We start from the raw sequence: 18,275 nt of genomic DNA, 5'->3' as shown, positions 1-18,275 counted from the left end.
TATTCATGTGCATATACTCATACACTTGTATTCTCTCTCTCTCTCTCTATCTCTCTCTCTCTCTCTCTCTCTCTCTCTCACACACACACACACACATACTTTCACAGACACACATGCTTACATAGTCACACACACACACACACACACACACACTGCTCAGGTTCATACACGTATTGCAGTGGTCCTTCAGTTTTTCTAAGCCCTGTTAAAGAACTCGGAAGGTTGGGCCTCCAACGAGGTCTTTTGTGATACCATTAAAGTCAAGGACTTTTCAGCACCCCCTTGTATAGGATGGTCATTTACCAAATCCACCCACAAGGCATTTTTCAGCCTGGGCTAGGGTAGAAGACATTTGTCCTAGATGTTGCACAGTGGGATTGAACTCACACAAATTTCTTTAAAAAAAAGTAATTTTATTTTGTGTTTTCTTGTTGGGGTAAATTTTTTCTATCATTTTTTTTTTGTTCTTGTTTGTTACCCTCAGCTCTTGTCTGAACGGTGGAACCTGCATAGATGGGGTCAACACATATAGATGTAAGTGCCTTGCAAATTACACAGGCTCCAACTGCCAAACACTGATCAGAGCCTGTGACTCCAGCCCCTGTCAGAGTGGTGGAACCTGTCAGAATCGAAACAACTCCTACATATGTATATGTCCATATGGCATGATGGGCCCACGTTGCTCCAAGGTTATTGACTGGTGTAAGCGACAGTCATGTCACAATGGTGCCACATGTAAACAAGAAGCTAATGAATTCAGGTGCGAATGTCAGGATGGCTGGACGGGTAAAACTTGTGATGTCCCCCTCACAACATGTGAAGTTGCTGCAAAAAGAAAAGGTAAGACTACCTCTGTCTATGTCTCTCCCTCACCTATCACCCTTTCTCCTTCCACTTTCTTGTTTCTTTTTATTTTCCATGTGTTGCTGCTCCCATATGCTGTATGCCTGTCCCCGTTCTCTCTCTTCCTACTTCTTTTTCCTGCCCTCCTCACACTCAACACCTGTCCCCCTTCTTTTTATGCTTGTCTCTCCTTTCTCTCTTTCTGCATATCTCCGTGCTTTCACTTTGTCTGTTTTCTGTTTCCATATCTCTCCACTTTCTCTCTCTCTCTCTCTCTCTCCCATTCTCTTTTTCTCTGTATCTACCTACCTACCTACCTATCTGTTTGTTTGTCTCTCTCTCTCTTTGTTCATCCATGCATCTATTTCTATTCTCATTCTTTGTCTTTAGGTGTTTCCACAGACAAGCTGTGTGCTAACAAAGGCCGCTGCATCAACACAAACAATGGTCACATATGCCAGTGCCCTGCAGGATTTGAAGGAAGCTACTGTATGACCGACATCGATGAATGTGCCACTGCTCCCTGCCAGAATGGTGGATCATGCATCAACATGGTAAACCAGTACAACTGCAACTGTGCTCGTGGATTCCAAGGAAAAGACTGTGAGCTGAATGTCAACGACTGTGCAAAGAACCCTTGCCTGAACGGTGGGACGTGTCATGATTTGGTTGACGATTTTATCTGTTCATGCCCTCCAGGTACCAATGGTCAACTCTGTGAAATTGACCTGCCTGACTGCTATGAGAAAGCATGTCACAACGGTGGGACGTGCCAGGAAAAGGTCAATGGATTCTCCTGCATTTGTCCACCGGGTTTCGTTGGAAAGTTATGTGAGGGTGATGTCAACGAATGTCTTGACAGACCTTGCGATCCAGTTGGCACAAAAGACTGCATCCAGTTGGTCAATGATTTTCAATGTAAATGCAAGGAAGATTTCACAGGTGAGAAATTACGTTTTTTTCTATTTTTAAGTGAATGAATTTGTATAAAAATCACAGGAACAGTACACCCATACAGATATATATTAATAAACATAGCTATAATAATATCAATGCAGATGGTTCATAACGTTACATATATAATATAAACAATATAAATGAAAATAACACATGAAAGGGAAAACAAGACACACACACACACACACACACACACATATATGCTTATCTGCCAAGGTCAACTTTGCCTTTCATCCTTACAGGTCAAGAAAATAAATACCAGTTGAGTACTGGGGTTAATGTAATCAATTCATTTCCTCCCCAAACTTGCTGGCTTTGTGCCAAAATTTGAAACCATTATTATTATTATTATTATTATTATTTTCTGTTTATTTAGGCAAAACTTGTTCAACAAATGTGCCTTGTAAGAACTGTGTTACCAATCCCCAATGTTACCCTAACCAGTGCCTAAATGGGGGCATATGTATTAAAGGGATTTGCAACTGTGAACCGGTACGTTGTTTTAGCTTTGTCACCATTTTGTCTCACCGTAATAACTGTTCTATTTTCTCTCTCACCATTGTTTTTATTTTTCATCAGTTATTCAAAAATATAAACCTTACTCATCATATAAGTAACTATTATTATCATCCAGTCAGATGACTTGCCCAAGACCAATGCAACTCTTGCATGCCAGACATCCCAGTTGAGCAATATGGCATAAATGTCTGGTGTGGGTTTTTTGTCACATTGGCCTTTCGTCAGCTGAAATATCTCCGCTGTGCACACCATGACAATGGATGTAGTTTGCTAACTTAACCAGATGATCCTGGATGTGGAAAATTTTTTGTCTGTTCATTTACTCAGCATCTTGTGATTTGGTCCCAGGGGACCACTTAAAACTGCCTCTGTTAGTGAAGTGGTGGAGTCCTGGTTTGAGAGTTCAAAAGTTTGTGAGGAATGTGCAACCATCTCTTAGCCACCATCATCCCCAGAGTAGTAGCATCCGTTAAGGTTCCGGCATGGGTTATGTTCAGGAGGATCAGTTGTGATTTTATTCAACATATTCCCCTCTCAGAAAAACTTAATGACTGCTGCAATAAGTTTGTGAATTTAAGCCCTGTAAAAGAACTTGGAAGGTTGGGCCTCCAACCAAGCCTTTTGCAATACCCTTAAAGCCAGGAACTTTTCAACACACTCCTGTACATATGTATATATATATATATATATATATATATATATATATATATGCTGGTTTGACAGGGGCTGGCTAGACGGAAGACTGCACCAAGCTTCATTGTCTCTTTTGGCAGGGTTTTTACGGCTTGATGCCCTTCCTAACACCCACTACCTTACAGAATGGACTGAATGCTTTTTATGTGGCACCAGCACCATAAAAATCTGAATCCTTAAAATTTTAAAAATCATATTTACAAGAACTCTTTTTCAATGTATAAGCCATTTATTTTCTGAATTAAAAAAAAAATTTTGTTGTATTTCTGAATATAGGGTTATTCTGGAACATTCTGTGAACACCCCAACTGTGACAAGATGACCTGTCAAAATGGAGGCACTTGCATCCTGGACAGTCGTAAGTACTTGAAATGCCTTTGTGTACCTGGTACTTCAGGCAATTACTGCCAGTTCAACAACACCGGAAAGAGCTTCAATGATACCCTTGATCAGCAGAATAAACTGTGCAGAGACCGCAAGTGTGAGGAGAAGGCTAACAACAGGCGTTGTGATGTGAGTAGAAAAATCACTGCAAAATTTACAATATAGTGAGGAGAGTGTATTTGTGTGTGTGTCCAATGTGCTTTATAACAGTGTTCTTTAGAAGTTGTTTAACCTTGTGAGTTGCAACATGATGCAAACCCCTTACTTGTTTTCAAGTAAGATTTTTATTTCACTCTGTCTTTGTATGTTGAGCTGCCAAACTGTGAGACATACAAAAGTGTCCACCACTCTTTAAGCATTGTCAATGTAATGATATGTTATGAAAAAGACACTGGTGGCTGTAGAGATAGGAAAAGAGTAAGCAGAGCAAAACTGGTGTTTCTTATCCAGTGTTCCATTGACTTGGTTGTCCTTTGCTTTTTAAAGCCAGCAGAAAGGGGAAGGAAAATATTTCACCTTTGTTAATGATAAAGTTATGGGAATGTCCTTTGTGCAATGTGTTGAAATACCATTTTATATTGGTTTCAAATTTTAGTGCAAGGCCAGTAATTTAAGTGAATTACATCGACCCCAGTATTCAACTGGTACTTGCATTTCACCTGGTGTGGTAATGATTCTGCTAGCTTGCCGCCTTAATACCTTTTTATATAGGCACTGTTATTTACGCATGTGTATAATGTAAACATGTATATGTATTTCAATATTGATTTTTGTTTTTTCTTTATATATTTTTTTCCACACAATTGAAGGCTGAATGCAATTCCCATGCTTGTAAGTATGACAACATGGAATGTTCCAAAGGAATCTTCCCATTCAAGAACTGTAAGAAGCAGTCGAACGGCCGGTTCTGTTGGGACGTTTTCCAAGACAACAAATGTGACTCTGAATGTAACAATGAAGATTGTCTGTGGGATGGATTTGACTGCAAAGACAAACAAGCTGCTTGTAACCCTGTCTATAAAGCATACTGCTCGGAAAACTATGGAAATGGTATGTGCGACAAAGGCTGTGATAATGAAGAATGTCTTTGGGATGGTCTAGACTGCGATAAGAACAAAGAAAGTTTAGCTGTCGGAACACTGGTACTCATCGTTCTTGTGCCTCCAGAGACATTTCGGAAGAGTGCCACCCAATTCATTTGGCAACTTGGTGCACTCTTACAAACCGTGGTCCGACTCAAGCGTGGCGAGGATGGGAATTATATGATTTATCCATGGTACCAAGATGAGGAGGCAAATAACAAGGTGAACTTAGTGAAACGGTACATTACTCAACTGCTCCGTACAGACCATCGACTTTCACGTAGAGCTGCAGTTGTTAGAGGGTAAGTAAAACAGTCTTTCTATAAAAAATTATCATCATCATCATTTTTTAACATCCATTTTCCATGCTGGCATGGGTTAGATTGTTTGACATGGAGCTGACCATACTCCAATTGTCTGTTGTAAAATACCCACTACACTCTTGGAGTGGTTGGCATTAGGAAGGGCATCCAGCTGTAGAAACATTGTCAGATCAGATTGGAGCCTGGTGCAGACTCTGGCTCGCTAGCCCTCAGTTAAACCGTCCAACCCATGCCAGCATGGAAAGCGGATGTTAAATGATGGCATTGATGATGATGATGACATTAGCATGGGTGTGAATACATCTCTATAGATGCATGCCTGCATGGAATATTTCTAAATATTTTTGATGCAAAACTTTGTATCAGAAGAAAACATTTTTATTATTTAATTAACATTAGTATTTATTTTCCTTCTTTTTGCATTCTCTACTTTCTCCTCTTCCTCCTCCAGGACAAAAGTGTTTGTTGAAATTGACAATCGGAAATGTCAGGGCAGCACATGCTTCCATAACACAAGCAGGGCAGCTGAATTCATAGCAGAAAAAATGCGGCATGGTTGGAAGCCTGACTTTGATATCCACAAGATTGACAGTAAGTATAAGATATATGTGTGTGTGTGTGTGTGTGTGTGTGTGTGTGTGTGTGCGTATGTGTGTCCTTTAGCAAAAGATATACAATGTATATATCTCCTGTTTCAGCTGAAGAAAGCACTCAAGAACCTAACACACCCTTCAAACTTGTCTACATTGTGGTTTCTTGTGTCTGTGTGTTGGGCATCATCATCCTGCTGGTGGTTGTCATGTCTCGTAAGCGTACCCGAGGTGTCACCTGGTTCCCTGAAGGATTCTTTGAAAGTATACGATCTGGCAAGGACACATCGAAACACATCCCACGCCGTAAGCCCGATGGGGAAGAGATGAAGTAAGTACAAATGAAGGAATTCTTCAAATATCGGTTTTAAATTTTGATACAGGACCAGCAAGTTTGGGGTAGGGTGTAAGTCAATTATATCAACCCCAGTACTCAACTGGCACTTATTAATCAACCCTGAAAGGATGAAAGGCAAAGTTGATCTCAGTGGGGTTTGAACTCAGAACATAACGATGGGCGAAATACTGCTAAACATTTTCCTGGTGTGCATACACATACTCACATATGCCTACATACAAACAACACAAACATACTCACATATGCCTACATATATACAACACAAACATGTGTGCATGCACACACACAACTGATTTCTTTCAGTTTCTATCTATCAAAACCAGTCTGGGGCTATAGTAGAAGACACTTACCCAAGGCACCATGCAGTGGGACTGAACCAGGAACCATGTGTTTTAGAAGTAGAGTTCTTACCACAAGGCCATGCCTGTGCCTAAAAACGTTCCAGATATAAATTGTTGAATTATATTTTTTACTTCTTTTTACCAATTTATTTTAAAATCACTTCCAGGAATCTCCCAAGAGCTTGTAATTACCCTCAGTTTGATCCATCTCTTCTGAAACTTGATGCCAACGACAACAGATCAACTCCACAAAGTACTGACCAGTGGGACATAGATGATAATGACCACCATCAATGTAAAAGAATCAAGGTAAAATGACAGCTTTCAGCCAACAGGGTTTCAAATTGGACTGTGGTGACCAGAATATCAGAATAGAGGTGGGGGGAAACACAGTGGAGATAGAAGATAGATATACTTGAGGTGGTACCAAAAAAACAGGGACTGGACATTAGTGTAAATGGAAGGGCATTTGAGAATGAAGCTTGCAGGTTCAGTGGAAGAGAAGATCTAGAGAGTTATAGTCATTAAAGAATGACAATTTACTCATGATTTTACTACTTGCTTTGCTTGCACACTGGAGGGACTACTACAATTCCTTTAGAAACAGGATATTTCTGAGCTTACCAAATTCCAATTACACACTTAATAATTTCCACCCGCTTTCTCCTCTCACTATACCTGGGAGGATTGTTGGGTAGAGTCCTTAGGCTCCTTCTTCATGGGGTCCTATCAGAAGCAACTACTGTTACATTTTCCAGTTAGATTGCCAAACACGACCAACTGAGACGACTATGGATATTATCTAACTATCTTGCTTGTGGTCTACCCCTAAGTCTCTTGCCAGTTGGCTTGGCTTGAAGAATCCATTTTGCAGTTCTTTACTGTGACATTTTAATCCCATGTCCATAGAGTTGTGATCTTCCAGTGCAGAGACTAGCAGCTCAACCTGGAGAGACTCCTTGATCTCCATGCCATGCACCTTGTTCAATAGTATTACTCCAGAGATCCTTTGGAAGAACCCCATTTCAGATGCTTGTATTTGTGATCATACTCTTTCAATTATTACCCAACATCCATGATTTTTTTTTAATCTCTAGTTGAATTATTTAAAAAAATATTTTTTGTTTAGTGGCAGGTGGGAGGGTTAATTATGGGAGGATTAATTATAGGTCTAATTTAGGCTTTGTTTTTACTTCTCTCATCTTTCCTTTTTCTCTATTTTTCTCCTCCAGTTGGATGAAATTGGTGAATCAAATGATGACAATTTGGAATTTGACCAGACAGACACACGGCAGTGGACTCAGCGACATTTCGATGCCGCTAACTTACCTAGTTCAATTCTTGCCCTGACACCTCCACGGGGAGATGATCAGCATGTCTCTAATGAAGTTGATGTCAGAGGACCCGGTAAGTTAATTCAAAACACTTATTGGATTTCATTTGAATTTTTCACTTGTTATTATGCATGTATAATAAAAGTTACAAGACCAAAATTACAAATTATTATTATTTAATCCTCTTGACAACCAACCCATCTAAGATCACACCTAGCTTTATGATACAAACTTCCCGTTTAAAAATCATCTAAATTAAAACCTTTCATAAAAATTTCAAGTTAACTTATGTTCCAAATACCATAATGACAGTTATTTTACTGAGAAAGAAAAGGGGGGAAAATAAGAAAGCTTCTGACAATGCAGAAAGTTTTACAAAAACTCCTATTTCAGGTGCAAAGGCCCATCCTCAGAAGGAAACAGTCTGGGAAATGTCAGACGTGCTAACAATCCTTCTAGCTCACCATCTTGATAATAATAATGATTTCTTTTAATTTTTATTGAACTATTTCTTTTGAAGCTGTTTCCTTTGATATTAACTCTCCAAATATTTCTGTTCACAGATGGCTTTACGCCACTCATGTTGGCATCGTTCCGAGGCCAAGGACTGGACACCGATGGAGATGATGAAATATCTGGTGAAGGCGAGTCTGAAGATAAATCAGCTGGTATCATAACAAATCTTCTCATGCAAGGAGCTGCCATTAATGCCCGCACTGACCGTACAGGTTTGTAGATGTTTCACTAACCACACACACACACACACATACACATGCGCAGAGGACTGTTAACAAACATCACTGATTATTTGGTCTACAGCATGAAATAAAGTGTCATACACAAGGAAATAATGTGCCTCTTGTAAATAGAACTCATGACCTTATTGTACACCAAATGCCCTAATCAGTAAGCCATGCACCATCACACACTCATATAGAGCAGGCTTCCGTACAATTTCCACCTGATAGTTTTATTCACAAAGCATTGGTCAGTTCAAGGCCATAGTAGAAGATGCTTGCCCAATGTGCTGCACAGTGGAACTGATCTTGAATCTACATGGTTGACAGGTAAACTTCCTAACCACACAGTCATATGCATGTTTATTATTATTATTATTATTGTGATTTATTATTATTATTATTATTATTATTATTATTATTATTTGTTTAAGGTGAATCATCTTTGCATTTGGCTGCTCGTTATGCCAGAGCTGATGCAGCTAAAATCTTGTTGGAAGCTGGAGCTGATCCCAATGCCCAAGATTGTACAGGAAGGACTCCACTCCATACTTCGGTATCTGCTGACGCACAGGGTGTCTTCCAGGTGAGCGGAAATAAAAATTTGTATTTTCACATCATGCTGTTTGTGTCTGGATCAAACTGGTTCCAGCAGATTTATGATTAAAGGAATTCCATATTTGACAATGCTGCCTGTTATGATATTTCTAGGATTCTATTATTTTATGAAAACTCACAGCATATTTTGCTGGGTATGATGGAAAGTGTCAGCTGTCCCCAGCCAGCAGACTAAGGTGTCATTCATTTACTGGTCATGCTTCAAGGACCCTGCGAAGAATTCTTGCAGTTCTAAGCAATGCTGATTTTTGTACGTGTTCTACCTTCACACTTGCACCAGTCTTTTTCAGTCATGCTGGTAGTGAAGTGATGATACTTCCAACTGCACCAGTTACTATTGGTATCTCGTCTATTCTCTTCATTGACCACAATATTCGTATTTCCCACTTTAAATTGTCATAGTTGTTTATTTTTCTTTCTTCTTTCACATTGATTCTGTTGTCACCGAGGCATGCTATGTCAATAATCATACATGTTCTGTCTTTTTTATTCACTACAACAATGTCCAGTTTCCTGTGTTTTTTAAAACTACATGGTGTAATTCAAGGCAGATTTAGCTGCTATTACTAATGGCTTCAACAACCATTAGTCACTCTCGCTCTCTCCCTCTTTGGTTTAAGCCTTTTGTTACCATATTTATTTTGAGATGCTCTGTGTTTCTTTCAATTAATTTTAAATATAACAAAGAATTTAGTACACATGGTGAAGTACTGTGTGGTACTGTGACGTTACTGCTGTAGTATGTGGGTGTACAATTGTGATGCTATTGCTAATGTATATGTTGTAGTTTGTACATAGACAATCTAAGATTTATTTACTTTCCATGTTTTGGACAGATTTTACTGAGAAACCGTTCTACAAATTTGAATGCCCGCATGAACTGTGGTACAACCCCTATGATTCTGGCTACAAGACTGGCCATCGAGAGAATGGTGGAAGACCTCATCAATGCCGACGCTGATATAAATGCTGCTGATGATTCAGGTATGAGACATTTTACTTAGTATATACTATAAATGATGATGATGATGCTGTTAAACCTATTCCTTCAAATACCAGAACATTTGACTCTGTGTCAAAGCACATGACCCTACATTTTGCCTTCTGGTTCCCTGCAGAGGACAGGCCCTCAATATATGGCTTTCTCTCAAGGTGGCAAGCTGGAAGAACTGTTAGCATGCTGGGCAAAATGTCTAGCGGCATTTTGTCTGCCTTTATGTTTTGAGCTTTTGCATAGTTTTTACAATTGGATGTCCTCCGTCATCATCATCATCATTCAACATCCATGTTCCATGCTATTTATGTATTCATTTGTCATCTTTTCAGGAAAAACTAGTCTCCATTGGGCTGCTTCAGTAAACAACGTGGCTGCAGCAAAGGTTCTACTCCATCATGGCGCTAACAGAGATGCACAGGATAACAAGGTATGTATCATTGCTGTTTCTTCTTTAATCTCCTGTACTTCTGTTTCTCACTCTTCATCACAGTTGGTTGGGTTGATGAGGTGCTGAGCTATGATGGGTTTTGAAACTCTTGCCCCTACATGCTCTACTCTTACCTCAACATACTCTATTTTCGCTCCCTACATCTCTACTCTTGCTCTTATGTATTCTAAACTTGCCCCTATATACCCTACTCTTGCTCATACTCTTCTCCCTACATGCTTAGACATTCCCCAAGGAAATGTCGGTTACTGTACTCCTGATACTCATAGACTTGGTCCAGTGTCAATTGTTGTACTCCTGTCTTTCAGACATGATATTAGTTCAGTGTCGACAGTGACACTCTTGTTTCTCAAACACAATATTCATTTGCTATCAATCATTGTACTCTTACTCCAGAACTATGAGTGATAGAACACCACCTGTCACACAGAAACTCTTTCACTGACTGTTCTATTCTGTCATGTGACCCAGAGAACAACAACCAATGAGAGAACCTAGAAGTTCAGCTGATCACATGATTATTGTGGTCACATGACAACTGGTCATTTGTCCTATCGTTGCACCCCCCCCCCCATTAAACTGTTTTGATTCACAATAATGACAAATCTTTTTCTATGAACAATTCTCTTTTTGTCTTTTCAGGATGAAACTCCATTGTTCCTCGCTGCCCGAGAAGGAGGCTATGAAACTGCCAAAGTACTCTTGGAATACCATGCCAACCGAGATATTACAGATCACATGGATAGACTACCAAAGGACATGGCTGCTGAGAAGTTGCACCATGACATAGTTACTTTGCTCGAAGAGTACATGTTGAATACTTCGCCAACGATGCAAGTATCAAACAACATTGCCCCTTCCCCACCATCAATGAACTTTGTGCAATCATCGAAACAGAAACAGCGTCCACGTAAATCAACCAAGAACAATCCTCAGTGCAAAGATGTCCAGTCCACAAAGCCAAACAGTGTACCAGCACAAAAACCTCGCTCCCGCAAGAAGAAAACGCCTGAAGCAACAACCGTGAATGGTGGCACAAATGCTGAGATGTTGGTTACGACTAAATCACCACCGAATATGCACTCTTCCCCTGGTGGGCCTGTTGATGTGATGTCTCAGTTTGACCAGGGTGCTTGTCAAGGTCAATTGGTGATGACCTCCAATATGGACACAGAGCGGGACCCTGTTTATCTAGAAAGAGCAGTTATGCGTGCACATTATGCCAAACCTAACCACAGTTACGACATGTCGCCCAACTGGTTCAAATCTGCCCAGGTGACTAAGCAGGGACCACCACCATTGCCGCCACCACAGCAGCAGCAGCAGCAGCAACAGCAGCAACAACCTCCACCACCACCACAGAAAGTGCCTCCACAACAAATGCCCCCTCACCTGGTGCAGGTAGTCCCTCAGCAAACAGGTCCTGCACCAATTCCATGCAATGTGCCATCACCTGTAAAACCGAAAAGCCTGCCAACATCACCAACACACCTGCAGGCGATGCAGCAACATGCACAAATGAACAGGGCAGCACAGCACGAGAGTTGCACATTTGGTGGCGGAGGGAATGGTGGAGACAGCATTGGTTTGCTCTATCACTCGGATACACCCCATTGTCAAAAAGTGACCGCCCCACATCCAATCGCCCCTGAACAGTACCCCACCCCTCCTTCACAGCACAGTCACGTCAGCATGGAAGCCCCCATGCAGCACACACAGCCAGTCCCACCAGACCACTACCTAACGCCGTCGCCTGAATCTCCTGGTCAGTGGTCAAGTTCATCTCCTCACTCACCCCTATCATCTAACTCTGACTGGTCAGACGCCAGTCCAATTCAGACCATCAGTCATCATACACATAACCGAAACACGAAACGCTTAACTGATGCTATTTACATATAAACAATATTAGTGGGGAGCAGTTGCTACAATTTTATTACTACTACTGCTATTACTATTACTTCTACTATAACAGTGTGAGCAGGTGTAGTAATATACTAAACTGTTGTTGTTATTACTACTACTACTACTACTATGACAACAAAACTACTACTAAAACAGATGTTGACTTCACGCCTTTATGTAGAAGAAACATTACCATAACTGTATGATCATCATCATCAGTAACAACAACAAAAAGATACTTTATTATGAAATCATGTTTGTGTGGGGTGGGTTACCAGCTTCCTCTCCATACTCGAATATACATACAGCCTACCATTCATTTTCATTGTTTTTTTAGAAAACATTCACTCTTGGTGGAAACACTAATTGTGTGTATGTGCATGTGTATATATGTGTGTATGTGTATATATATATATGTATATTTATGTATATATTTATGTATATATGTGTGTGTCTGTGTATATGTATGTGTATAATCACAAATATATACATATACACAAAGCTTGCATCCCTTGAGTCACTTAAAATTATATACACTCATCTATTGAGTTCTACTTCTTGTGTTTTACTACACACACATTACTAGTGTAATATATATATTTGTCATATGTAAAGTGAACAGGATTATAATATCCAGACTCAAAAAGTTTTGTACAGTCAACTGTGCAAAAGCTTTGTAGGCTTGACTGTATTCATCAGTAGATTGTGAGGAGAGAAAAGAAATTACACACACACACACATGCATGCATTTATGTATGTATATACATACATATACAAACAAAATACATTCACACACACACACACACACACACGTTTTTAATCCTTGACTTTGAGTTCAACGGAATATATAGTTTAGCTTGAGTACTTTGAAAAGGATGCTCAAGGGCTTTGGTGAACTCATAATTAAGGATTTAAAATTTTGCTTTGAGTACTTTATTCTAAGTGGCCTGACAGCGTTCCTTTGAATCGGTCATCTTGATGAATATAAGTCTTGTGTGTGTTTTGTTTAAATATTGGTTGAAATGGGTCCCAAAGACAATAGAGCAGTAGCTGTCTCAAGGCTTCTCTGTACCTTCATGGATCATTCATATGAGTGTACAATGACCTTTCTTAATGTACAGAATCTTCAAGCATTTGTGCAAAGGTGTTTTTATATGTTAATATATATAGTGTGTATGTACACAAATTAAGGTTTTCCAAAGAATTTTTCACATGGTGTTTACACTTGGCTGCTCTTCCTATCACCCACCATTTTACAGCATGGACTGGAACCATTTTAATGTAGCAGCTGGTGCTATAGTGTTTGTCTCTGACTGGGCTAAAGAGCCCCCTACCTCCACTAACAAGCTAAATTACAGAGTAGCAAAGAAGGACTAAGTGAGGAAAAATTCTTAGGGGCACACTCTGCAAGAAAACTAAAAGTTAAGGCCAGTGCTAACATGCTTAATGTTGTGTGCCAAGAAATTTAAAATCACATCTTTAATGAGGGGAAAGGATCATTAGCTTAATGAACAGTTCTAATCAAGAAAGACATGGGAAATAACCATAGAATTTTAATTAATTAAAAATAGAATTCAGGTAACAACATCATCTACTATTCATCTCTGTCTCAGCGCTGACTCTAGATAAACCCCACCACCATCACAGAAGGAGAAAGAAGAGATTGAAACCTTGCTTCTTAAGACTGAAGAATTTTGTTATTATTCTAAGACCTACAATCAAACTGTGTGATTTAATTTTTTCCAGTTACAATGTATTTAGGACCACATATCTACTGCATCGTTCCATTTATAATGTGTATAGTTTACCTGGTTGTTGTCGTGTAGCTTCTGGTCAGTCCTGGTCCAACAGATTTATGATCAAAGATATTCCAGCCATGACCATCCCAACTTATATTTAGACAAAGTGTATCGAGAGCCACATTATCTGAATAAATTTTAATTTTTCTGTTTTAAAGACTTCAGTATAGTGTTTTGATTAAAAAAAAAATATTAGGCTGCTATTTCTAGCAGGTTATGGACCATGAAAGAGAGTGGGATGGTCAGTCTTGCATTGGCTTTGTTTTGGGGAGTGGAAGAGAAAAAGCAGAGGGTTTGCTAGGTTTACTTTTATATTTATTTTTAATTTTCAAAAAATGGTTATTTATTAAATATTCAATGGTGGTGGGCAGGGAATTGTTTGACAGGAATATGACGAGTTTCTTTGGAATATTATTCAACAGTGTCTTTGAATATTTATTATTTTCCTTTATTTTAATTATTCTTTTTTAAACACTTGATCTAGTTAATTAATGAACAATGTTCATTAGTTAATTAATTGGACCCATTGAATTATTAAACAAAAAAATATTTTTTAATTAAGAAAAAAATAACAGTGAACCTAAATTTTTTTTTAATAAATTAAAAGCCTAATTTTTATTATTCACACAAATTGTTAGTCGCTCAAATCTTAATTAGAAGTGGTGGTGGCAGTGAGTATACTGGTAGTGGTGACAGTGTAGGCTTTCTAAAGTTCAACTTCTTTTTAAAAATACCAAATTCACTTTTTTGATTTTAGCTTAGAATTTCAACTAAATTTCATGAAAATCTTATCAAATTTTTATCACATTTTTTCACCCCACTACACCCAGAAACTAGCCTTATTTGTGCTTACAAAGCAGAACATTCAGAGTTGCCTTTTATAGAAATAATTAGTAGAACAAGTCAGTGACTTGCCTTATGTGGAGACGATCAGGAGCATATTCAGTGACTTGCCTTATATGGGAGTAACTGTAGCATAAACTTGCCTTATATGGAAATAACTGGAACACTGACTTGCCTTATATGGCATTAATTGATAGAACACTGAAAGACTTGCCTTATATGGATCTGGTGGAACATGCAGTGCCTTGCATTATATGACAGAGACCCATTCAGTGCCTTGACATAGACAGAAGTTAGAACATTCAATGCTTTATCTTATATGGCAACAGTTAGTAGCGCATTCAGTGCCTTGTCTTATATGGCCATGATAGAAGGAGTATTTGGGGAGCTGTACTACACAGCTGTAAGTGTAACAGAACATTACCGATGTATTTCTAAGACTCAACCTTAAAAGGCAGTCATTGATGTTCAGGGACTGATGCTAAACGCCTTAATACAGAACCATTTCAATTGTCTTTATGCATCAGATTCCATCATTTGGACTTTTCGGTTTTAGAACCACAGATTTTAAAATCAAAGGTCAAACATCAGATCATTTAAACTGACACACACACACACACACACACACAAAATCAAAACACAAAAGACATATCTCAAAACAATTTAAAACAAACTCTAATACACCACCTCCAAAGATATCTTAGAGTACCCTCTTAAAACTAATTTAGGTCAGACTCTCATTGCGAAGACACCTATGATCAAAAGCATTCCAGCTGTGACTATTACCACCCCTCTTTTATTTGTATTCTTTGGTAGACTTGGCATACATCTAGAACCACATTATCTAATATGTCCTGTTATGTTCTTAAGATTGTGGTGTGTGTGATTTGAGGGAAGTTTGACTGTTATTTCTACAACTGCGTAGATCCTTCATTGTTGTTTCTTTGTCTGATGTTCTTAACCATTTTGTTAGCATATCTTCCCTTTCAATTAATTTTGTAAATAATGAAGAGTTTAGTAAAACAAAAAAATAAATAAATAAAATAACACAGTCATTAATTAAACTGGTGTTTGGAAAATAAATTAACATTGAATTTTGATGGAAGGTTTCAGTTTAGATAATTTTAAAACAAGTTTGTATTGTAGAAGCAGGGAAGAGTCTCAGACAGATTAGTATTGAATAGGTTATATCCCAAGGTTCAGTTTTTGGGTTGGGAGGATTCCTAATTGCTCCTTTCTCAATCTGTTTGAAAGCTGTACATTTTAAAGTCAATATTGTCACTCAAAAATCTGTACATGCAGAATTTAAGGGTCTATCATTATAATTGATTTTTTATTAATTTTTAAGGTGGTGAGCTGGCAGACTCGTAAGCACATTGGACGAAATGCTTAACTGCATTTCTTCTGATTTTTTATGTTCTGAGTTCAAATCCTGGGTCGATAAAATAAGGTACCAGTCAAATACTGGGGGTCAATGTAATCGATTTATCCCCTTCCTTTAAAATTTCAGGCTATGTGCCAAAATTTAAAGCCATTATCATTATTTTTTGTTGGTCATTAAAAAAAAGAACACACAAGTCTTCTTATTCATTAATCATTAAGGAAAAAAAAAACAAACAAAAATCAACTCAATGAAACAATAGTAAATCAGAGGGTGAAGAGGAGAAGCTGGATCTTTCATGCCTTGCTGAACAATATTTTTGAGCACAGCGGACAACATTTTCTGGACATGTTACAAATATGGTGAAACCTTATGAACAAGAAATTAGTTTGTAATGGCAGCAGTTTTGTTGTTGTTTGTTACATACACACACATATGTATATATGCATGTGCATATATGTTTTGGGATAACGCACAAGGAAAAAAAATTTCCAAAGGAACTCTTAACCCTTCAGAAAAAACAATACCCTTCCCCCTTTATTTTGATGGTCAGCATCATTTTTGCCAATGAAATCCCAATTTGATGGGTGATGTCTGAAATAAAAGAATGATTTTTTTTTTTTTTTGTTATTGGAACAAAAAGAAAGAACAAAAGACAATAAAAACATTGAAAAACGAAAAAAAGAAAAAAAATATACAATTTTTTTTTTCTGGAAACAAAGATATTTTTTTAATTCTTTCCCACGTTTTTTTTATATATATATGTGTGAAATTTTTTATTTTTATTTTCTAATCTTTATATTATATATAAATATGTAATAGGTAAAAAAACCCAAAAAGAGTAAAAAACGGCGATACATAAATATAAATAAAGACCAAAACCACATACATTCATGAAAAAGTATATATATATATATATTAAAGCAAACACATACACACACCAAAAAAAAATAATAATAATTATAAAAATGAATCAGATATATTTCAAGAAATCTTTCATTCCTTCCAAAATTCATTCATAAAGAAAGCTAGAAAAAAAAACAAACAAAACAAAACAAAAAATGTCCATTATATTTCCTCCAAAAAATCAGCCCCAAACCCCCCAGATATTTTGCTATCAGAATATGTAACATAACTTACTATTTCATTTCTGCAGTAAACACAAGAATTCCATCTCCATTAATCATTATTATTATTATTATAATTTTCTAACTTAGATACAAGACCAGAAATTTTAAGGGAAGGAGGTGGGGGATTAGACAAAAACATCCACTCTGGGACTTGTCTGGTACTTTATTTTAATTGACCCCAGAGAGATGAAAGGTAGTGTTAACCACAGCAAGAATTGGAGCTCATTTTCGTGATTTGAGTTCAAATCTCAGAGAGATCATCCTTGCCTTTTATCCTTTCAGGGTTGATAAGATAATTACCAGTTAAGCCCTGGGGTTGATGTATTTGACTAGCCACCCCCTACCCCAAAATTGTACCTATGGTAGAAAGAATTATTATTATTTTCTAATTTAGGCATATGACTAACAATTCCAAGAGGAGTGGGGTTAGCTCCAGTACATGGTAGGTACTTTATCTTATCAACCCTGAAGAGATGACAAGCAAAGTTTACTTTGGCAGAAACTATTCATTTTCACAGTTTGAGTTCAAATCCTGCCTTGACCAACTTTACCTTTCATTCTTTCAGGGTCGATGAAATGAAGTACAAGTCCAATACTGGGGTTGATGCTTCCCTTTAAAATTGTTAGACTTATGCCTAAATTAAAAACCATTATAATTATTATTGTTGTTATCATCATTATTCCTCATCACCTCTCCATTGTGAACAACAAACCAGAACAATCCAGAATCTTCATATTTTTTTTTTTCTTCAGAACTCCTTTATCGTTTTTTTTTTTTTTTTTCTACTGGACAACTTCCTCACTGAAAGTTGAAGGCAAAAACCATTTATACGAAGGGCATTAATAAAGTCTAGATATTGGGGATAGTAAGAAACCAGTAATGAAATACTTGGACTAAACTGAGTTGCAGTAGACATTTCGCTTAGAATGGTCTTCTGTATTCTGTTCTGAGTAGAAATCTTTCCTCGGTCGGTTTAAAAAATATTTTCATCT

General features: G+C 37.8%; 1 protein-coding gene across 4 annotated transcripts in view; it reads left to right on the top strand.

Annotated features, from left to right (window-relative positions):
* LOC106873852 (uncharacterized) overlaps positions 1-16,394 on the top strand; it is a 146,491-nt gene extending 130,097 nt beyond the window's left edge. For all 4 annotated transcript variants that reach the window (XM_089339145.1, XM_089339146.1, XM_089339147.1 and 1 more), the window contains 14 exons: positions 485-840; positions 1,234-1,785; positions 2,177-2,292; positions 3,289-3,525; positions 4,206-4,780; positions 5,253-5,392; positions 5,500-5,722; positions 6,258-6,399; positions 7,323-7,497; positions 7,988-8,152; positions 8,596-8,747; positions 9,616-9,763; positions 10,106-10,203; positions 10,867-16,394. In XM_089339145.1, the coding sequence (XP_089195271.1) occupies positions 485-840; positions 1,234-1,785; positions 2,177-2,292; positions 3,289-3,525; positions 4,206-4,780; positions 5,253-5,392; positions 5,500-5,722; positions 6,258-6,399; positions 7,323-7,497; positions 7,988-8,152; positions 8,596-8,747; positions 9,616-9,763; positions 10,106-10,203; positions 10,867-12,126 (4,339 nt within the window). In that variant the 3' untranslated portion in view covers positions 12,127-16,394. The remainder of the gene's footprint in view (positions 1-484; positions 841-1,233; positions 1,786-2,176; positions 2,293-3,288; positions 3,526-4,205; positions 4,781-5,252; positions 5,393-5,499; positions 5,723-6,257; positions 6,400-7,322; positions 7,498-7,987; positions 8,153-8,595; positions 8,748-9,615; positions 9,764-10,105; positions 10,204-10,866) is intronic.
* The last annotated feature ends 1,881 nt before the right edge of the window (positions 16,395-18,275 follow it).

The sequence above is a fragment of the Octopus bimaculoides genome, chromosome 21, assembly GCF_046866305.1.
Source record: "Octopus bimaculoides isolate indiv1 chromosome 21, ASM4686630v1, whole genome shotgun sequence".
NCBI classification, from domain to species: Eukaryota; Metazoa; Mollusca; class Cephalopoda; order Octopoda; family Octopodidae; genus Octopus; species Octopus bimaculoides.
Note: the sequence above shows the minus strand (reverse complement) of the source record. Positions and strands in the feature narration are given on the sequence as shown.